The sequence below is a fragment of the Polypterus senegalus genome, chromosome 16 (assembly GCF_016835505.1).
Source record: "Polypterus senegalus isolate Bchr_013 chromosome 16, ASM1683550v1, whole genome shotgun sequence".
Classification (NCBI taxonomy): Eukaryota; Metazoa; Chordata; class Cladistia; order Polypteriformes; family Polypteridae; genus Polypterus; species Polypterus senegalus.
Window position 1 is genome coordinate 15224001 of NC_053169.1, and position 20150 is coordinate 15244150.

Genomic DNA, 20150 nt, shown 5'->3' on the forward strand with positions numbered 1-20150 from the left:
TAGTTCAAAAGAAGTTAATTAGCAGCAAAAAACAGGTCACTCATTAAGAAAAGGGTTAGAATGAAAACCTGCAGCCACGGTGGTCCTCCAGGACTGGAGTTGGGGACCCCTGATCTAAGGTGACCTTGGATTTTAGGCTTTGATGTTGCCTCTGTGTAATGGGTACATGTATTTTAAAATGGACTGAAGTAGGCCTCTGTTTAAACCACAGCATCTCAGACTCCATCTATCCATCCATTATCCAACCTGCTATATCCTAATTACAGGGTCATGGGGGGTCTGCTGGAGCCAATCCCTGCCAGCATAGGGCGCAAGGCAGGAAACAAACCCCAGGCAGGGCGCCAGCCAACTGCAGGGCACACACACACACACACACCAAATACAATTTAGGATTGCCAATGCACCTGACCTGCATGTCTTTGGACTGTGAGGAGGAAACCCACATGCAAACTCCACGCAGGGAGGACCCAGGAAGTGAATCTGAGTCTCCTAACTGTGAGGCAGCAGCGCCACCCACTGCACCACCGTGCCACCCATTTCAGACTCGAAACTTGATAAACAGCAAAGAATAATGCATTTATCCATCAGGTAAGTCAAGTGACTTTGGCAGAATTTGAACATTATAAGGGCTTAAAATAAACCAGGACTAGGCTAATTCTACTTAAATTAATCCACACTAAACAACTGACTTTCTGAGATGTTGCTTAAGTTTGGATTAACTAGTTCTAGACTACAGAGTCTCAGATTAAGGTAATCAAGGACAAGTGAGATCATCTTTTGGAAACCCGATTAGATTAATGGCATGCACATGTGGCTAAGGAGAGGTTGCTATAAAAACCTGGTATGGAATACTTGTAATTCATTAGTCTTAAGGAGTGTGTGGAACAGGAGTCATTACACTTAACCAAAAAATGGATAAAGACAAAAGAAAACGCTCAAAAACTTCAGTGAATTTGAGAAGACCCTTTTTAAACAAATTGTATCAAACTATCCTGTAATTGAAAACAAACAGCATGATTCAGGTACAGAAAACAAGAAGAAGAAAGCATGGATTTCCATATTGAATGAATTCAACTCAAATGAAAAAGTAACCAAACGGACACTCCAACAAGTTCAGGTATGATTTATTGTTGCCCCATTCTTACAAATCAGTAAATTATAAATGTTTTCATCAATGAAATGTAAAAAGAAAACAATATTATGTAGAACTCCAACTTCAGAGTGTATATTATCTTGTAAAGGTCCTGTGGAAAAACATAAAAATAAACCTGAAAAACAACTGCTGCTACGCGTCAAGAGCGTTTCAAGACAGGTGGGGACTTCCAGTTCCACCAGACACAGAGGAGTTGGGGACTTGTTGGCTGGGATTATTGAAAGTCAGCAACCCCTGGAAGGTATTCCAGATGATGACCATTTGGACAGTTCAGGTGAGGAATCTTTCAAAGACTCATTTGATAGGACATGTCTCATTTACAGTAACATGTGTTATCCCATCCAACATACAGTAATTAAATGCAAGTCATGTCTTGTAACAAAAATGACGTAATGACCTTTATTGTTGAAGTCAAATGTAATACTAGATTTTTCTTCCATACAAAGATGACCTGATCTTCACCCAGGACTTGGGGGGCGCAGGGAACAGTCAAGAGGCTCAAATGAATCCATCAGCAGCCAGCACCAACATGCAGCAGCATCCAGTCTCCTCGGTAGCATTAGTCAGCATCCAGCAGTCTCTAATCCAGGCAGCAGGTCAAGAGGGAAAAGGATGACCATTCATGAGAAACTTGCCATAGAGTTCCATGAATGTAAATTAAAATATTTAAAAGAAGAACATGAAGTCAAAATGAAAATTCTTCATCTTGAGTTGTCTATGAAAGAGAGAGAGATGAAGCAGCAGCAGTGTCAATTGTCTTTGGAACCAAACCTCAGTTAAATAAAAAACATTTCCTGAAATTTTTACCTGTCTATGCCAATCATTTATGTATCATTCAAGGCACATTTATGAGAAGTGCTGCAAAGCAAAAGCATCTCTGTAAGCAAGTCCATTTCTGTCATTGGCTAGCTCAGGGATGGGGACATGTTGGTCATCATCATCTTCAATATCAGGGTCTGGGCAGCCGCACGTTTAAGAAAATTATGAAGCACTGCTGTTGCAATAATAACAATGCAGCACCTCCTAGGTTCAAACCGCAGTGTATTTCGGAGACACTGGAAACGATTCTTCCATACACCAAACATGCGCTCTATTAGCCCTCTGGTGAGAATGTGAGCTTGGTTATAGCGCTGTTGCTCTGGTCTGACTGGATGGGGATAAGGGGTGAACAAGAAGTTTGTCTCGCATACCCACTGTCACCAAGTAGAATTCCAGAGTGTTGTCTTGCTTCAAACTGAGTATATAAAGAGGAGTTGTGGAAAATCCTTGAGTCATGAGTTGAACCTTTCCAGCGTGCAACAATATTGGAGAACTGCATAGTGGGAGTGCACACTCCTTGTACATTTATTGAAAACCAGTTTTTACGATTTCTGAATTCCTCAGCATCTGCTGTAGAGGGACACTTGATGGGAATGTGGCAGCCATCGATACAACCAATGACTCCAGGGAAGTTCCCATATTCATAGAAATCTACCTTGCAGGTGGCCTGTTCAGCAGCATTTGGGAACTTGATGAAATCCTTTTCAGTTCACATATAGCACTGCAGACTTTGTGTACTATTTTGCACACTGTTGATTCACCTACACCACACAAATCCCCAGTTTCCGATGGTAGGTTCCACATGCCAAAACCTTAAGGTAATTAATATTTGTAAGGAAGGAGAAATAGGGGTGCCTCTGACTAAGTCACCTGTAAGCTTGGGCTGCAGCAAACCAATTATTTCTGTTGCATTTTCCTTTGACATACGGAAACGGTCAAGAAAATGTAAATCATCAAAATCATTTAGTGGGTTGCTCCTGTCTTTTAGCAACCTTCTTTCTGGTCTTGGTGGTGGTCTCTTACTGTCATTGAAATAGTCAAGGTAATCCATTTTTTGCTACTGTGGACGTGAGCCTTGAGGCAAGCAGTTTTAATCTGAGGTTAAACCTGCTTCTGACCAGGTTTAATTTAAGACTTAATTTAGATCTGGATTAGGTCTAATTCTACTTTATAAGTATCAGTTTCTGACATTCACCTAAAATCAGTTGCAGCCACGCAAGTCGAGTTCCTAACCTAAGATCATACTTAAAAGGTTTAGTACCTTCTAAAGAATTATTCGGCATCCCACTTTCAAAATGGCCATGCAGCTAAATTATAAGAAGATAATCAAATTACAGAACTGCTTCTCATTCCAATGACCGAAGAAACAATTTCATGTGCTTTGTGAAGTCAATAAAGAAACATATTAGAATGATAATGCAATGAAGACTCTGCCACACCGCTTAGATGAACCCAGAACTACGTGTCACTCAGAAAAAGAGTCTTGGCATGGCCAAGCGGGTAAAGAATGGACTTGACATCATGGAAGAGTGACATGTCCTGTCGGAGTGTTCTTGCTGATTTTCTGCTCAGTGACTTTTTTTCTTGGACCTCTGCACACCCTTTTCGCTTTTCTTTTGTTACAGTTAAACAGGGATTACCCCAAACCCCTGCTCTGATCTGGTTCCCTGCCGCCAGTCACACTGGTTATAACCTACAATTTTTTTAATGTCATTTTTGTCTGGAGAAATTAGTCAGCAAATTAATCTTCCCACATATTTGTTGCCCAATATAAGGCAGGTGCTGTCACGGGTCAAGGATACGGTTATTCTGCTTGCATTTTATCAGCCTACCAATGCCATCACGTTATGGGGAATGTATTATCAAACCACTAATAAACTTGGAATCAAGTCATTCAATTACAGCAACTTTAAATGACGATCAATGAAAAATGTAAAAGCTCACGGCTGACAGCAGGTCCCTCTCTTTAACTGGTCTTGTCAGGATAAGACGGGCGTCAATGAAATCGATACAAACTCAGGTTTTCCAGCGTTCTGCTCACCATACAAATGGTTGATTTCTATTTATTTATATATTTTTTCTCTTTACAGGATTTGACCTGACAGAGAAGTTTTTACTGAGGAAGGCGAGTGGAGGAGATGATCGGCCGTCCTTTAGACTGGGAACCTCTCCGCTAATAAAGCCAACAGAGTAAGTGGATTCTGCGCTGGGATGTTTGATGCCTGTTTGCATGTGAATCGTCTTCATCAAAGATCCCTGAATTCATTCTTTGGGGTTTCCTGAAGTTTCAGAATTGTGCTGTTTTGAATCTTTCAGTGCTCAATCTGTTTCAGGTATCACTGGTTCCAAAAGCCTATGCTAGCAGTGATGGGTAAAAGACATGGTTGGGATGCCAGTCCATCACAGGGCACACACAATGGGAACATTTAGACTCTCCAATCATCCTAAAAGCAGGTCTTTAGGCTCAAATGCAGGATCCAGGCCTGCATGGGTTAAAATTAGACAAGAGGTCCTGATGGAAACCGGGCAACATAACGAAAATTTAATTTACGCACATGGCAAAAATAAAGTTATCTTAAAGGTTTAGTTATGGAATCTCACAACAATCCATCCCATTCCAGACATGTGAACTGTGGCATCTTCCAGCCAGCCATTAAGCTGTGATAACAGGAGTACACATTTTAGAAGCTCCTTATCTATGCTGTGAGCTCTTCTGCTGATGGCATCTCTAAGTACTTCTTGTTGACGTCAGATGAGCTTCCTTCACTCGGCCTCCCACCTTTGTACACCGCAGTGCCAGTATACGTCCACTACACTTCACTTATCCACAGTGCAAATCCTGCCAACTACGGCAAATGTTTTGGTGTGGATTAGGTTGCAAACAGCCCATTCTCTGCCAGTCTGGACAACTGCAGTATGGTAACTACCGGTGGCCAGTGATGAACCCACAATATCATAGGATGTTAATATTGTCTGATAAAAAATATTTGTGTGCCAGCTTTTGAAAATTCAATTCAAGTCAAATGGTTTTTATTGTCGTACCTTCTATACATAGTATTGCAGCTGTGAGGGATGGCCTCCATACCTACCTGGCCAAGATGCCCTTGCAATGGAAGAACGGGGGGTTTTTGGGGGGATTTGGGGGCGCACTGTCTCAACCGGAAAACGCTAGATGGTAGTGAATCCAGACTGGGTTTCCTGCATGGGTGCCCACCGGGCATGTCACGTATTGTACGTCCCTGTTGGGTCCCATGGGGGATACTGGGGGGAGCTGTGGGATTTGGAAGTCCCTACGCTGTAAGGTTCCAGCTTCAGCTGTAAATACTTCAGGGCCACAGCTTCACGTTACCAGAAGCACTTCCGGGTGCTAGGTAAAAGGAGCTGCCTGTCTCGTATCGATGAGCAAGAGTCGGGAAGAGGAGGACGACAGTGTTTGTGAGGAGTGGAGGAGGCACTGAAAGATGGATAGAAGGAAGAAGAGGGTTGCTGTGTGCTATATTGTGCTTTTTGTACTTTTGGCCGTGGTGGGAAACACTTGGTTTAAAGTGTTTCCCACAATATAAGAGTCTCTTTGCCTTTTATACTCCTGTCTTGCTTGTGTTGGGTGTCTAGGGAGCTGGAGTACCCCTTGGTGTCTATGCAGCATATGGTGGCACGACATAACATTACCTAGGACTGTGGTGCAACATATACACGCAGTAAACACTGGACAAGTGCAAGACAATTATTTATAGAATAGCATGTTCTTTACTTATTAGTTAAATGAATAGATAGTAATACATTGGAATGGTCATTAATAAATATATAATAACTAGACATAAAAACAACAGTTCTGCATGTAAGTAAGCTACCAGGAGCAGATCTGAGGGGAAGCCGGCAGCACAGAGTTCAGAGTTCTGGACAGTCAAGGTGCAGAAGCTGTTGCAGAATCTGGTAAAACTAGTTTAGATGCTCCAGAACCTTCTACCAGATGGGAGTTGGAGAATAAGACCATAGGAAGGGTTCGGCCGTCATCCAGGCTTTATGGATGCAGTGCTTGATAAAGCACGAAGTATCATAGTTCGCTTGCAGGATCGATTTATTCGTGTGAATCCGAGGCAGAGGGGAGGGGGAAGCATTACATTGTGAAACAAAACTTAACTGCTTCAAGCTACAAAGGGTTAAAAGCTATTTTGTTATAACAGCAGGTTCTTCATACAGGCGTCAGTCATAAGACAGGCTGCAGTAAGCTGACCTAAGACAACTTCTTTATTTAGAACACGTCCTCCTTTAGACACAGGAAAGATGATTTTTCCTTCTTTAGGGCCCCATCTGCAATGTACACAAAATAGAACCGGTTAGCCGTTTTTGTGCAATATAAAATGAAATGTATTGGTAAATTAAATTTTGCTTTTTTTTCTAAAGGGAAGGGGGAGGCGAAATTATAAAAAGTGGAACTTTGCTCTTCTGTCTTGCAACATGGAATCCATGTACTCATCTGTGACTGAATAAAGACTGATTGATTGAACTATTCCTGTCTTCCTCGGGAGTTACTTCTACAATGTCAAGAGTGAGGAGCCGGGCGATGCCCTCCACACTCACGCACCGGCCTCCATTCGTATTGGTCTACCTCTGGCCACGTTTTGGAGAGCACCTTACCTCTGCTTAACTAGCGATGCCTGTTTGTTTATTGATTTTTTTTTTTTGTCCTGTTTTACTACAACGTGGGGGACGGTTAGTCTTGTATATAAATGTCTACGCGTGGAAATGTGTGTGTCTGTCTGTTTGGCCTGGAAGTGAGAGGTGGAGTCGGGGTAAGGGCTCCACCTCTGAGAACATAGAAGGTAACTTAGTCGCTAATATCACAAGAGAGGTGAGCAGGTCGGCCAATTGAAATCTCCAAAGAAAGACAGTCGCTTAGCCGCTAATGCACAAACGAGGCAAACACGTCGACAAAACGAAACCTCCAAAGACTTACAGTCACTTAGCCGCTAATGCACAAGTGAGGTGAATACATCGACCAAATGGTATCCCTTTTATTTTTCCTCCCGTTGCTAATAGAGAAGCGAGGTGAGCATGTTGGCAAAACGAAACCTCCGAATAAAAGACGGTCGCTTAGCCACTAATACACAAACGAGGCGAGCACGCCGACAAAATGAAACCTCCAAAGAAAGACAGTTGCTTAGCCGCTAATGCATAAGCAAGGTGAACACATTGACAAAACGAAACCTCCAAAGAAAGAAACACTCACTTAGCAGTTAATACAGAAGCAAGACGAACACATCGACAAAACGGTATCCCTTTTACTTTTCCTCCCGTCACTAATACAGAAGCAAGGTGAGCACATCGACAAAACGAAACCTCAGGAGAAAGACAGTCGTTTAGCCGCTAATGCACAAACCAGGCGAACACGTTGACAAAACAAAACCTCCAAAGACATACAGTCACGTAGCCGCTAATGCACAAGTGATCGACAAAACAAAACCTCCGAAGAAAGACACTCTCTTAGCCGTTAATACAGAAGCAAGACAAACACTGACAAAACGGTATCCCTTTTACTTTTTCTCCCGTCGCTAATACAGAAGCGAGGTGAGCACGTCGGCACAACGAAACCTTTGAAGAAAGACAGTTGCTTAGTCGCAAATACACAAATGAGGCGAACACGTCGACAAAACGAAACCTCCAAAGACATACAGTCACTTAGCCGCTAATGCACAAGTGAGGCGAATACATCGACAAAATGGTATCCCTTTTATTTTTCCTCCGGTTGCTAATACAGAAGCGAGGTGAGCATGTCGGCAAAACGAAACCTCCGAATAAAAGACTTTCGCTTAGCCACTAATACACAAACGAGGCGAGCACGTCGACAAAATGAAACCTCCAAAGAAAGACAGTCGCTTAGCCGCTAATGCACAAGTGAGGCGAATACATTGACAAAACGAAACCTCCAAAGAAAGAAACACTCGCTTAGCAGTTAATACAGAAGCGAGGCGAACACATCGACAAAACGGTATCCCTTTTACTTTTCCTCCCGTCACTAATACAGAAGCGAGGTGAGCACATCGACAAAACGAAACCTCAGGAGAAAGACAGTCGCTTAGCCGCTAATGCACAAACCAGGCGAACACGTTGACAAAACAAAACCTCCAAAGACATACAGTCACGTAGCCGCTAATGCACAAGTGAGGCAAACACATCGACAAAACAAAACCTCCGAAGAAAGAGACACTCGCTTAGCTGTTAATACAGAAGCAAGGCGAACACTGACAAAACGGTATCCCTTTTACTTTTCCTCCCGTCGCTAATACAGAAGCGAGGTGAGCACGAAACCTTTGAAGAAAGCACTTAATCGCTAAACCTTTGAAGAAAGACAGTCGCTTAGCCGCTAATGCACAAGTGAGGCGAATACATTGACAAAACGAAACCTCCAAAGAAAGAAACACTCGCTTAGCAGTTAATACAGAAGCGAGGCGAACACATCGACAAAACATTATCCCTTTTACTTTTCTTCCCGTCACTAATACAGAAGCGAGGTGAGCACGTCAGCAAAACGAAACCTCCAAAGAAAGACAGTCGCTTAGCCGCTAATGCACAAGTGAGGTGAACACATCGACAAAACAAAACCTCCAAAGAAAGAAACACTCGCTTAGCAGTTAATACAGAAGCGAGGCAAACACATCTACAAAACGATATCCCGTTTACTTATCCTCCCGTTGCTAATACACAAGTGAGGCAAGCACGTCGGCAAATCAAAACCTCCTAGGAGAGAGACGTCCAGAGTAGACATCTCGACATTTCAATTTTTTTCTCTGTTGATTTCAATAGTTTCTAGGACCCCGGGCTTACACAGCTAGTATAATATAAATCAACAACCTTCTCAACAGAGTGGAGCTCTGGAGGTCCACAGCTGGAGTCTACTGGGGGATGCTGCTGCACCTTCTTGTCGATGGCGGTGCTGTTAATTGACTAAGTAAGGTCAGCTGCCAGGTGCACACAAAGGAGTTTGGTGCTCTTGACCAATTCCACCACAGAATTTTCGATGTGCAGTGAGGTGTGGACAGCATGGCACAGCTTCCTGCAAGTCAACAATCCTCTCTTTGGTCTTGTCCACATTAAGAAATAGATTGGCGCACTTGCAGCAGCCCACCAGTCGTCGTTTCTCCATTCTGTAAGCCAACACATCCCCATTGCTAACGAGACCCACCACCGTTGTGTCCGCAGCAAACTTAACGATGGTGTCAGTTGTAAGCCTGACTGAAAGTGGACTATGGAGTTAGAACTTGTTGTGTTTGTTCAACTTTAATTATTAGTTTTCATTTTGAGATTTGACTTTTTTTATTAATTTCCAGTAATTTTGCTTCCTGCTCATCTCTGATAAATTAACATGTTCTTCATCTTCTGGTCCTTACACATTGTTAGCCTTTTCAACTAGCCAGAAGAGAATTCATCATCATCATCATCATCATCATCATCATCATCATCATTCTGAATCAGGCTAAATGAACTAATAGACTGATAGATAAAATGTTGCTTTCCTAAAATTCCACAACAGTTGGCATTGCTCCGCTCAATTCTTCATGTCCCAGAGGAGGAGCAGACAGGATTCTCCTGTAAAACTTATTAAAATTGGAACGCCAGGGCTTTCTGTCAGCACCAGGTGTTGCGCTTTGAGGGTCCATGAAATGGGCAAATTTGAAATCTTTACTGTTTCATTTGAGACCACCAAGAAGGCTTCAGTTTCGAGTCCTCGGACGAGGGGTGGCGGGACGAAATCCTGCACCCGTGACTGCTTTCAGCAGCCAGTTTACATGACACACTGCAACCCGAACAGCATCAGCCGGCTGCAAATACCACAAAAAAAGTGTAAATATTGAAAGTCTGCCAGCAGAATATTACGTTTCACATCAGCAAATGAACGTTTTCTCAGGGTGTACTCTTTCTTACAGTTCATCAATACGCGGAAGAAAATGACACATGGCAATGTCATGACTCACATGCTGAAAATGCTTAACGCTCGTGTCATTTGATTAGCTGGTGCCAAAGTCATGGGGCCGTGAGTTATTTCATTTTCTAGGCCGATCGTTTCTAAATTACGCAAACATATTGAGGTGTGTCGTTTCTGAAATTGTGAGAAAGTTTTACTGAGACCTGACTGACTAACCGTCAGTGGTGCTGTGTAGAAATGAGGTGGCGATGGGGGGATTTGAAATAAAAGTATAAATGAAAAATTGAAGGTCAGGTTACAGTTTACTGTCGCATGTGCAGAGTTTGAGGAAATTCATACTTGCATATCTGAGCCCAATTGAAACCCATCACTAAAGTGCTGAAATGGAAGAATAAATGAAAATTGAAGATCAAGTTTCAGTTTACTGTCCGGTGTGCAGACTTTGGGGAAATTTATACTTGCATATCTGACCCCAAATGAAACCCATGACTAAACATCCGCATCATGAATATGTCACTTTGACTTATCATAAGGGGTTGTAGCAAACCAACCACAGGTGACATACAGTCATATGAAAAAGTTTGGGACCCCCTCTTAATTCCTTGGATTTTTGTTTCTCATTGGCTGAGCTTTCAAAGCAGCAACTTCCTTTTAATAAATGACATGCCTTATGGAGACAGTAGGATTTCAGCAGTGACATTAAGTTTATTAGATTCACAGAAAATATGCAATATGCATCATAACAAAATTAGACAGGTGCAAAAATGTGGGCACCCCAACAGAGATATGACATCAATACTTAGCTGAGCCTCCTTTTGCTCCTTTGAGCCTCCAGACGCTGTCCTCCTATAGCCTGTGATGAGTGTCTGGATTCTGGATGGAGGTATTTCTGACCATTCTTCATACAAAATCTCTCCAGTTCAGTTCAATTTGATGGACAGCCTGCTTCAAATCATCCCATAGATTTCCGATGATATTCAAGTCAGGGACTGTGACGGCCATTCAAGAACATTGTACTTCTCCCTCATGAATGCCTTTGTAGATTTTGAACTGTGTTTTGGCTCGTTGTCTTGTTGGAATATCCAACCCCTGCGTACCTTCAACTTTGTGACTGATGCTTGAACATTATCCTGAAGAATTTGTTGATATTGGGTTGAATTCATGCGACCCTCGACTTTAACAAGGGCCCCAGTCCCTGAACTAGACACACAGCCCCACAGCATGATGGGACCTCCACCAAATGTGACAGGAGGTAGCAGGTGTTTTTCTTGGAATGCGATGTTCTTCTTCTGCCATGCAAAGTGCTTTTTGTTCTGACCAAATAACTCCATTTTTGTCTCATCAGTCCAAAGCACTTTGTTCCAAAATTAATCTGGCCTGTCTAAATGAGCATTTGATACAACAAGCGACTCTATTTGTGGTGCGAGTGCAGAAAGGGCTTCTTTCTCATCACCCTGCCATACTGATGTTCTTTGTGCAAATTGCGCTGAATTGTGGAACGATGTACAGATACACCATCTACAGCAAGATGATCTTGCAGGTCTTTGGAGGTTATCTGGGGATTGTCTAACCCATTCTCACATTCCTGCTCATATGCCACTCCTGTATTTTTCTTGGCCTGCCAGACCTGCTGGGTTTAACAGCAACTGTGCCTGTGGCCTTCCATTTCCTGATTCCATTCCTTACAGTTGAAACTGACACTTTAAACCTCTGAGATCGCTTTGTGTAGCCTTCCCCTAAACCAGCGATTCCCAAACTTTTGTATTTTGTGCACCCCCTTTTCTACCTGGAATAATTCTGCACCCCCTGCATAATATAAAATAGATGCGAATAACCCCTGATACAACTAACAAAGGTATGATACTCGTGCGGTGTCACGGCATCCTATCATTTTTACTTCCATAAGATTTGCATGTGTTCGGCTAACTTCGATGAAATATTTGCAATTTATTTTTTTTCAAAGTGCTTTAATAACTGTTAAAATGCCTTGTGTGGTTTTTGGTAGTAATTCTAATCCCAAAAACAAAGAATACATTATTTATTCTTATTTAATTTTAGTTTCTTTATTTTTTTATGTAAAGAAATGATTAAATATGTTTTAATTTTTAAAAATCTCATAAACGAGGACACCGATGAAGTCTGATCTGCGCGAGACAAACGTATTTTCGTCCGACGAATATTATACCGCTGTTAGTTGTATCATGAAAATAACCCAATGTGCAGCAAATTATTGAATTCAGTTTGGCAATATTGGCCACGCTACCAATGTGGTGCAGTCACCTGATCTACCATTACCCGAATGTTTGCGACAGACACCGATACGTCTCAGACTTTCTGGATTGAAAATACGCGACTATAAAAGCAGCAGCAGTGGCGCCGCTCATCAGTTAGTCATTAGATCTATGCCTTTTAAAGTTTTGCTTTAATTTTTGTTATAATGCACTCGTTGCGATTATATGCTTACAAATTAAAATTTGAAATAAAAATGTAAAAAATTTATTTTGATGTCTTGTTCATTTTTTCGGAGGGGGGCGCTCCCCACAGTTTGAGAACCGCTGCCCTAAACCAGGAGACTGAACAATCTTTGTTTTCAGATCTTTGGAGAGTTGCTTTGAGGATCCCATGCTGTCTGTGACTCTTCAGAGGAGAGTCAAAGGGATGGAAGCACAACTTGCAGTTGACCACCTTAAATACCTTTGACCACTCATGATTGGACACTCCTGTCTATGAAGTTCAAGGCTTATCGAGCTCATCCAACCAAGTAATCAGCATTGAGCAGTGACAGGCATTCAAATCAGCACAATGACAAGGGGACCCACATTTGTGCACAGCCAGTTTTTCACATTTGATTTAATTTCATACAACTAAATACTGTGTCACTAAAATTCGGAAAACACCCCAGAACTCAGATGTTCCTAGGAAATGAAAGACATACCACTGTTATCTTTTTGTTGAAAGGAAAGTCAATTATTATGCAGGCTGAGAAGGGTTCCCAAACTTTTTCATATGACTGTATATCTGTAATCGGGGAGAAGTTCCTACTCTATTGTTCCAGCATGGCTTTGTGAGAAGAAGATCTTGCCAAAACGATTTTTTTGAACAAGCGAATCTACAGTCGTTGAGAAAAACAAAGCCAACAACGTAACTTACTTAGACTTTCAAAAAGCCATTGACTCGGTCGTCCTACACCAGAAGCTGTCGGCATCAGAGGTGACCTCCCGAACTGGACCTCAAGTTCGTTAACCGACAGTAAATAAAGATTACAAAGAAGAGGAGAATGAAGTGAGGTCTCTCCGTGGACCCACCTTGCTTTTTCTGATTTCTATTAATGCCATAGATTGTGTTGCCATCTGGTAAATATGTGAAATTCGCAGGCGATACTAAAATTGGAGCAATGGCAGACACGAAACAACCTGAAAAGACTTTGCACTTTTCTACATTAAACTGTGTTTCCCAAGTGTCCGTCCAATTCGGAAGTCGAGCAAAGTGCTGCTCGCAGGCAAAAGGAACGTCACTTATAAATACAAGATGGGAGACGCTGCTGTACAGGAAGGGACCTCTGAAATGGGTTTATGTTGAAACAGCGTTCTCATCGAAGCAATTAAAATGGCAAATAAAACGGTAGCTTATTTCGTAAGAACCATTGATTGATCAATTGAGGGACATTATGCTTAGACTATAGGGTGGTCCAGATCTAATTATGCAGATCCAGATCATCTGGATGACTTTGATTTATGCGGGGATGATTCCAGTTCGGCGAAAAGACGATTCTTCATGTCGTCAGTTCGCAAACTTCTCGATGGTCCGGGATTTTTCAGGTGATTTTCTATGTAATAAACTTAAGTTATAGTGTAATGAAAATTGCATAATTAGATCTGGACCACCCTATATACAGTATAACGCAGTAGTGAAAGCACGTCTGGAGAACCGTGTGAAGCTGTGGTTACCACACTGCAGAAAAAGACATAGCTGTGTAGATGAGAGCAACCAAAATGTAAGGACAAGTGGGACAAACTCGGAGAATGAAACCGGTTTAGTCACAAGCAGAGCTAGACTGAGTGGTGACCGTAGCCAGGTCTTCAAAAAATCGATAAAGTAAATCCAGCAGAATTGTTTAAGCTTGATAGTGAATCACGTACGTAGTGGGAATCATGGGGAAGGGCATTTAAGACTGAAGCCAGGAAGATTTTCGTTACACAGACAGTGGCGTGCAGAGGAAGCGATGGCCCTGGACATCCATCGGGGTAGTGTGCATCCAATCCAAAAAGTGTTGCTGTTTAGGAGAGCCCAGTTTCAAAAATAATTTGAATTAAATACGAACAAATTTTAATTATTTTAGCTCATTCTCCGTGAAGCACTATGACTTCTAAGCACTAGAAGTGCTCACACCAGGCCTGACCGAGCCAGACTGGGCCCCACAGAGTGAAAAGAGGCCTTCTCTTGAAAACATTTTGAAAACTATGTTTAGTGGACATTAGGGGTCCCTGTTGCCCCTCTAACCCCAAAAGACAGACGCACAGGACACAGGGTAAAAGTAATGAGAAGAATGTGCGGAGTCTTCACAGTCCATGACCCAGCTGGAAAATGAGGCCTACAGAGGAGTAAGGTCATCACTGTTCTGCCTTCATTTAGACCCATCCTTAGCAATCACCTTCTTGCATAAGGAATGTGGACAGTTCCTAAAAAAAGTATTCACCCCATTGGATGTGTTCACATTTTATTGGTAGAACATTAGAAGAATCTAAATGAGAACAGGCCATTCAGCCCAACAAAGCTCGCCAGTCCTATTCACTTATTTCTTCCATAAAGTCGAGTTTTGAAAGTCCCTAAAGTCCTCCTGTCTACCACACTACTTGGTCACTCATTCCAAGTATCTGCGGTTCTCTGTGTGAAGAAACACTTCCTAATATTTTGTGAAATTTACCCTTAAGTTTCCAACTATGTTTCCGTGTTCTGGATGAACTCATTTTAAAGTCACCATCACAATCCACTGCACTAATTCCCTTTATAATCTTAAATACTTCAGTCAGGTCTCTTCTTCATCTCCTTAAGGCTCAGCTCTTTTAATCTTTCCTCATAACTCATCCCCTGTAGCCCTGAATCAGCCTAGTCGCTCTTCTCTGGACCTTCTCTTGTGCTGTTATGTCGTTTTTGTAGCCTGGAGACCAAAACTGCACCCAGGACTCCAGATGAGGCCTCACCAGTGTGTTATAAAGCTTGAGCAGAACCTCCTGTGACTTGTACTGCACACATCAAGGCACTATATAACCTGACATTCTGTTAGTTTTCCTAGTGGCTTCTAAACACTGACTGAAAGTCGATAGCTTAGAGTCTACTATGACTCCTCAGTCCTTCTCATATGGTGACCTTTACATGTGTCCCTGTGTTCTTGTTGAACTCAATTTAAAGTCACCGTCTTGATCAACTGGACGAATGCCCTTCATGATCTTAAACACTTCAGTCAGGTCTCCTCTTCAACTCCTCTTTTTGTAGTCTGGAGACCCAAACTGCACACAGGACTCCAGATGAGGCCTCACCAGTGTGTTATAAAGCTTGAGCAGAACCTCTTGTGACTTGTACTCCACACATCAAGGCGCTATATAACCTGACATTCTGTTAGTCTTCTTAATGGCTCCTGAACACTGTCTGGCTGTTGATCATGTCAAGTCCACTATGACTCCTAAGTCCTTCTCATGAGATTGACTCTCGATTTTCAGACCTCACATTGTATTTTCAGACCTCACATTTCTGCTTCCTCCTTTACATACTTCTCATTTACTGACATTAAATTTCATCTGCCACAAATCTGTCCAAGCCTGTCTGCTCTCTAAGTCCCTCTGTAATGGCTCAACAGATTCTCGATTATCTGCCAATCCACCAATCTTGTTATCATCTGTGGGTGGCTGGTGATTTTTTACATTTTATTTCAAATTTAAGTTTGCAAGCATATAATCACAACGAATGTATTATAACTAAATTTAAAATAAAACATTTCTAAGGCATAGATCTGATGACTAATACGTGCCTGCTTTGAAGTACACAGCCTGTCCAGGTTTGGTTTGATATTCGGGAGACACTCTGAGCTCCGTTTCTATTTGAAGTTTGTTTCTATGATGAGCGGTGTTGTTGTTGCTGCTGCTTTTATAGTCGCGTATTTCCAATCCAGAAAGTTCGAGACGTATCGGTGTCTGTCACGAACATTCGAGTACCAGTAGATCAGGTGATAATGCGGCGCGACTGCACCACATTGGCAGCGTAGCCAATATTGCCAACTTGAGTTAAATAATTTACTGGGTGTTGGGTTATTTTTATGATACAACTAACAGTGGTATAATATTTGTCGGGCGAAAATACGTTCGTCTCGCGCAGCTTTACTTCATTGGTGTCCTTGTTTACGAGATTTTTAAAAATTACAACATATTTAATCATTTCTTTACATAAAAAAAATAAATAAGAATAAATAATTCTTTGTTTTTGGGATTAGAATTACTACCAAAAACCACACAAGGCATTTTAACAGTTATTAAAGCACTTTAAAAAAAATAAATTGCAAATCTTATGGAAGTAAAAATGATAGGATACTCCGACACCGCACGAGTATAACACCTTTGTTAGTTGTATCATGGGTTATTCGCATCTATCTTCTATTATGCAGGGGGCACAGAATTATTCCAGGTAGAAAAGGGAGGGTGTGAAATACGAAAGTTTGAGAACCGCTGCCCTAAGGAGACTTGGTTGCAAGCCCCCCCAAAAAGAGACCTCCACAAGAGTGTCCCTCTAATATATCCATGAGGTCAGATCCATCAACAAGAGTTGTCCTCTTTGGAGATCGCATATCAAATGACTCTTTGGTGCCACCTGCCCCCTTGGGCATAGCACCCCTAGGGTGGTGCCTATTGTGCTGATACCTAGAGGTGGGAACCAACTCTGTATGGGATGCCAGTCCATCACAGTCACTCATACCGGACCAGTTTAGAGTCGCCAGTCAAGTCACCTGGTGAGGAAACAAGGCCACAGTATGTAAAGAAAGAGGGAGGAGGTGCAGAATTCCACTTTTGAATGAAATAACTTTTAACACATATTTAAAGTTCAACTATGCGTGTGTCTAGCAAAACACATACCCTGCCCTAACCAAGGGTGACTGTTTTGGTATATTTAGGCCATTGGCTAACTGTTAACACGGACGTCTGACAGGAAAACGTGTACCGAGTTATCGGATCGGCCTCTTTGTGGTCTATTTTTCATAAAGTACAAATCCCTGCTGCATATCATCTTTGCCCGACATCGCACTGCTCATTAGCCTCCGTATTCTTTGCACGTCGGTCTGCCAAAAAGCCCGGCTGCCTGAAGTCCCAGCCCAAGATCTTCTCCGAGTGTCTGACTGTTTCCGCAGTCTTGACAGGTGATGTTAGACGTCAGCTGAGGGGGAAAAAAAAAAAGGAGTCCCTGCCACAAGCCCTCCAAGCATCTCTCACTTTACTCTCAGGAAATGCAGCTCAGATTATCTTTCTCAGGCAGGCAGGATAGTGTTCGGAGAGGCGAGGGGCCCGTTGACACTTACACTGCTCCGGGGAAGTTCAAGTTAGAGCTCGCATTTGGAGAGACCAAGGATTAGTTCAGTTCCTGGGATGTAAATAGACCTTCCATATGCTTTCCGTTCATAAATTTAATTTTGTCGTTCGTTAGCAAACACATCCTCGCATATAGGTGCCGTAACCCTGCAGTCAGCACTTATTCTGTGTGTGGACAAGTCACCCGTACGGTTTTAAGCACCATTAAGGGTCACATACCAGCAGGATTTCATCCTCATAACTGATATACAGAGCCCCCCATAATGCTTGTGACAGAGACACATTTCTCCTTGATTTCCTCCTCTGCTCCACAGTTTTAAAATTAGAATTCCAACCTTTCAGACATTGTGATTTAAAGTGCACATTGTACACTTTCATTTAAGGGGATTTGCAGACATTTCAGTCACATGACACTTTTTCTACACGGTCCCCACAATTCAGGGCACACAGCAATTAAAGCCGCTGTCATATTTTGCCCTTAGTCACGTAACTTTGTCGACTTTCATTTAAGGGCTTTGTGTACATTTTGATCACACTGAAACAATTGTTCTACACGGCCCCCCCATTTCAGGGCACCTTAATGTTTGGGAAAATTTTGTGATTCCTCAGGTGGGTTTCATGGCTTTATAAGACACCTCGACCTGCTTCTACCCTTTGCAGTCTGTAGTCGCTGTTGTTCAACATGAGGACCAGAGCTGTGCCAATGAAAGTCAAAGAAGCCATTATGAGGCTGAACAACAGGAATAAAACCATTGGAGACCTCGGTAAGACCTGAGGATGACCAAAATCAACAGTCTGGAGTATCATGAAGAAGAAAGAACACACTGGTGAGTCTCAGTAATCACAAAGGGACTTGTAGGCCAAGGAAGACCTCCACTGCTGATGACAGAACAATTCTCACTATGGTCAAGAAAAAGCCCCCAAATGCCTGTGCGAAAGATCAGAAACAGTCTTCAGGGGGGCCGATGTAGACCTGTCAGAGACGACTATCAGCAGAAGACTTCATGAACAGAAATACAGAGGACACACTGGGAGATGTAAACCACAAGAACCAGATAACCAGATGACAGTTTGAGATAAAGGACTTCAAAAAGCCTGCAGAATTCTGGGAAAAGGTCTTGTGGACAGCTGAGACAAAGATGAACCTCATCAGAGTGATGACAAGAGCAAAGTGTGAAGATAACCTGGAACTGCCTGAGATCCAAAGAAGACCACCTCATCTGTTACATACTGTATGGTGCTAGGGGTGTTACGGCTTAGACATGTACGGCTGCCACAGGTCCTGGCACACCTGATGATGCAACTGCTGACGGCAGTGTGTAGAAACATCTGACCTGCTCAAGTTCCAGTCAATGCCTCCAAACCCATCCTAAAACAACTTAATGACCCCAAACATATTGCTAAAGGCAACACAGGAATTTATCAAAGCTAAAAAATGGAAAATTCTTGAATGGCCAAGTCAGTCACACAATTTCATTCCAATTGTGCAGGCCTTCCATATGCTGAAGAGAAAATTTAAGGGGAAAACAAGCAGAAGCTGAAGAGGCTTGGCAGAGCATCACCAGAGAAGACTTTCAGCACCTGCTGATGTCTGTGAATCACAGACTTCAAGCTGTGATTGCATGCTGAGATATTGTATGTGACAAAGTCCTAAATATGTCAACGGCTTTGACAGACCTGCTATTGCTGTGTGCCCTAAAATGTGGGAACCATGTACGAAAAGTGTCATGTCACCAAAATGTCCACAGATCCCCTTCAATGAAAGTCTGCAGTGTGCACTTTAATCACAATGTTGGAATTGTCTGATTTGTAATTTTAAACTGTGATGTTTGCTGATGACATTGTGATCTGTAGTGAGAGTAGGGAGCAGGTTGAGGAGACCCTGGAGAGGTGGAGATATGCTCTAGAGAGGAGAGGAATGAAGGTCAGTAGGACCACCAAGACAGAATACATGTGTGTGAATGAGAGGAAGGTCAGTGGGATGGTGAGGATGCAGGGAGTAGAGTTGGTGAAGGTGGAGGAGTTTAAATACTTGGGATCAACAGTACAGAGTAATGAAGAGTGTGGAAGAGAAGTGAAGAAGAGAGTGCAGGCAGGGTGGGATGGGTGGAGAAGAGTGTCAGGAGTGATTTGTGATAGACGGGTATCAGCAAGAGTGAAAGGGAAGGTCTACAGGACGGTAGTGAGACCAGCTATGTTATATGGGCTGGAGACGGTGCCACAGGAGACAGAGCTGGAGGTGGCAGAGTTAAAGATGCTAAGATTTGCACCGAGTGTGACGAGGATGGACAGGATTAGAAATGAGGACATTTGAGGGTCAGCTCAGATGGGACAGTTTGGTGACAAAGTCAAAGAGGCGAGATTGCATTGGTTTGGACATGTGCAGAGGAGAGATGCTGAGTATATTGGGAGAAGGGTAGTAAGGATAGAGCTGCCAGGCAAGGGGAGCAGAGGAAGACCTATGAGAAGGTTTATGGATGTGGTGAGAGAGGACATGCAGGTGATGGGGGTGACACAGCAAGATGACAAGGACAGGAAGATATGGAAGAAGAAGATCTGCTCTGGCGACCCCTAACAGGAGCAGCCAAAAGAAGAAGAGGAAGTAATTTTAAACTGTGGGGCAGAGGGGCAAATCAAGGAAAAAAAAGTGTCTGTCCCAAACATTATGGAGGGCACTGTATAT

General features: G+C 42.6%; 1 protein-coding gene across 2 annotated transcripts in view; it reads left to right on the plus strand.

Annotated features, from left to right (window-relative positions):
- Window positions 1-20150, plus strand: part of LOC120516453 (collagen alpha-1(XIX) chain) — a 478053-nt gene that overhangs the window by 46797 nt on the left and 411106 nt on the right. For both annotated transcript variants that reach the window (XM_039738131.1, XM_039738132.1), the window contains exon 4: window positions 4063-4162. In XM_039738131.1, the coding sequence (XP_039594065.1) occupies window positions 4063-4162 (100 nt within the window). The remainder of the gene's footprint in view (window positions 1-4062; window positions 4163-20150) is intronic.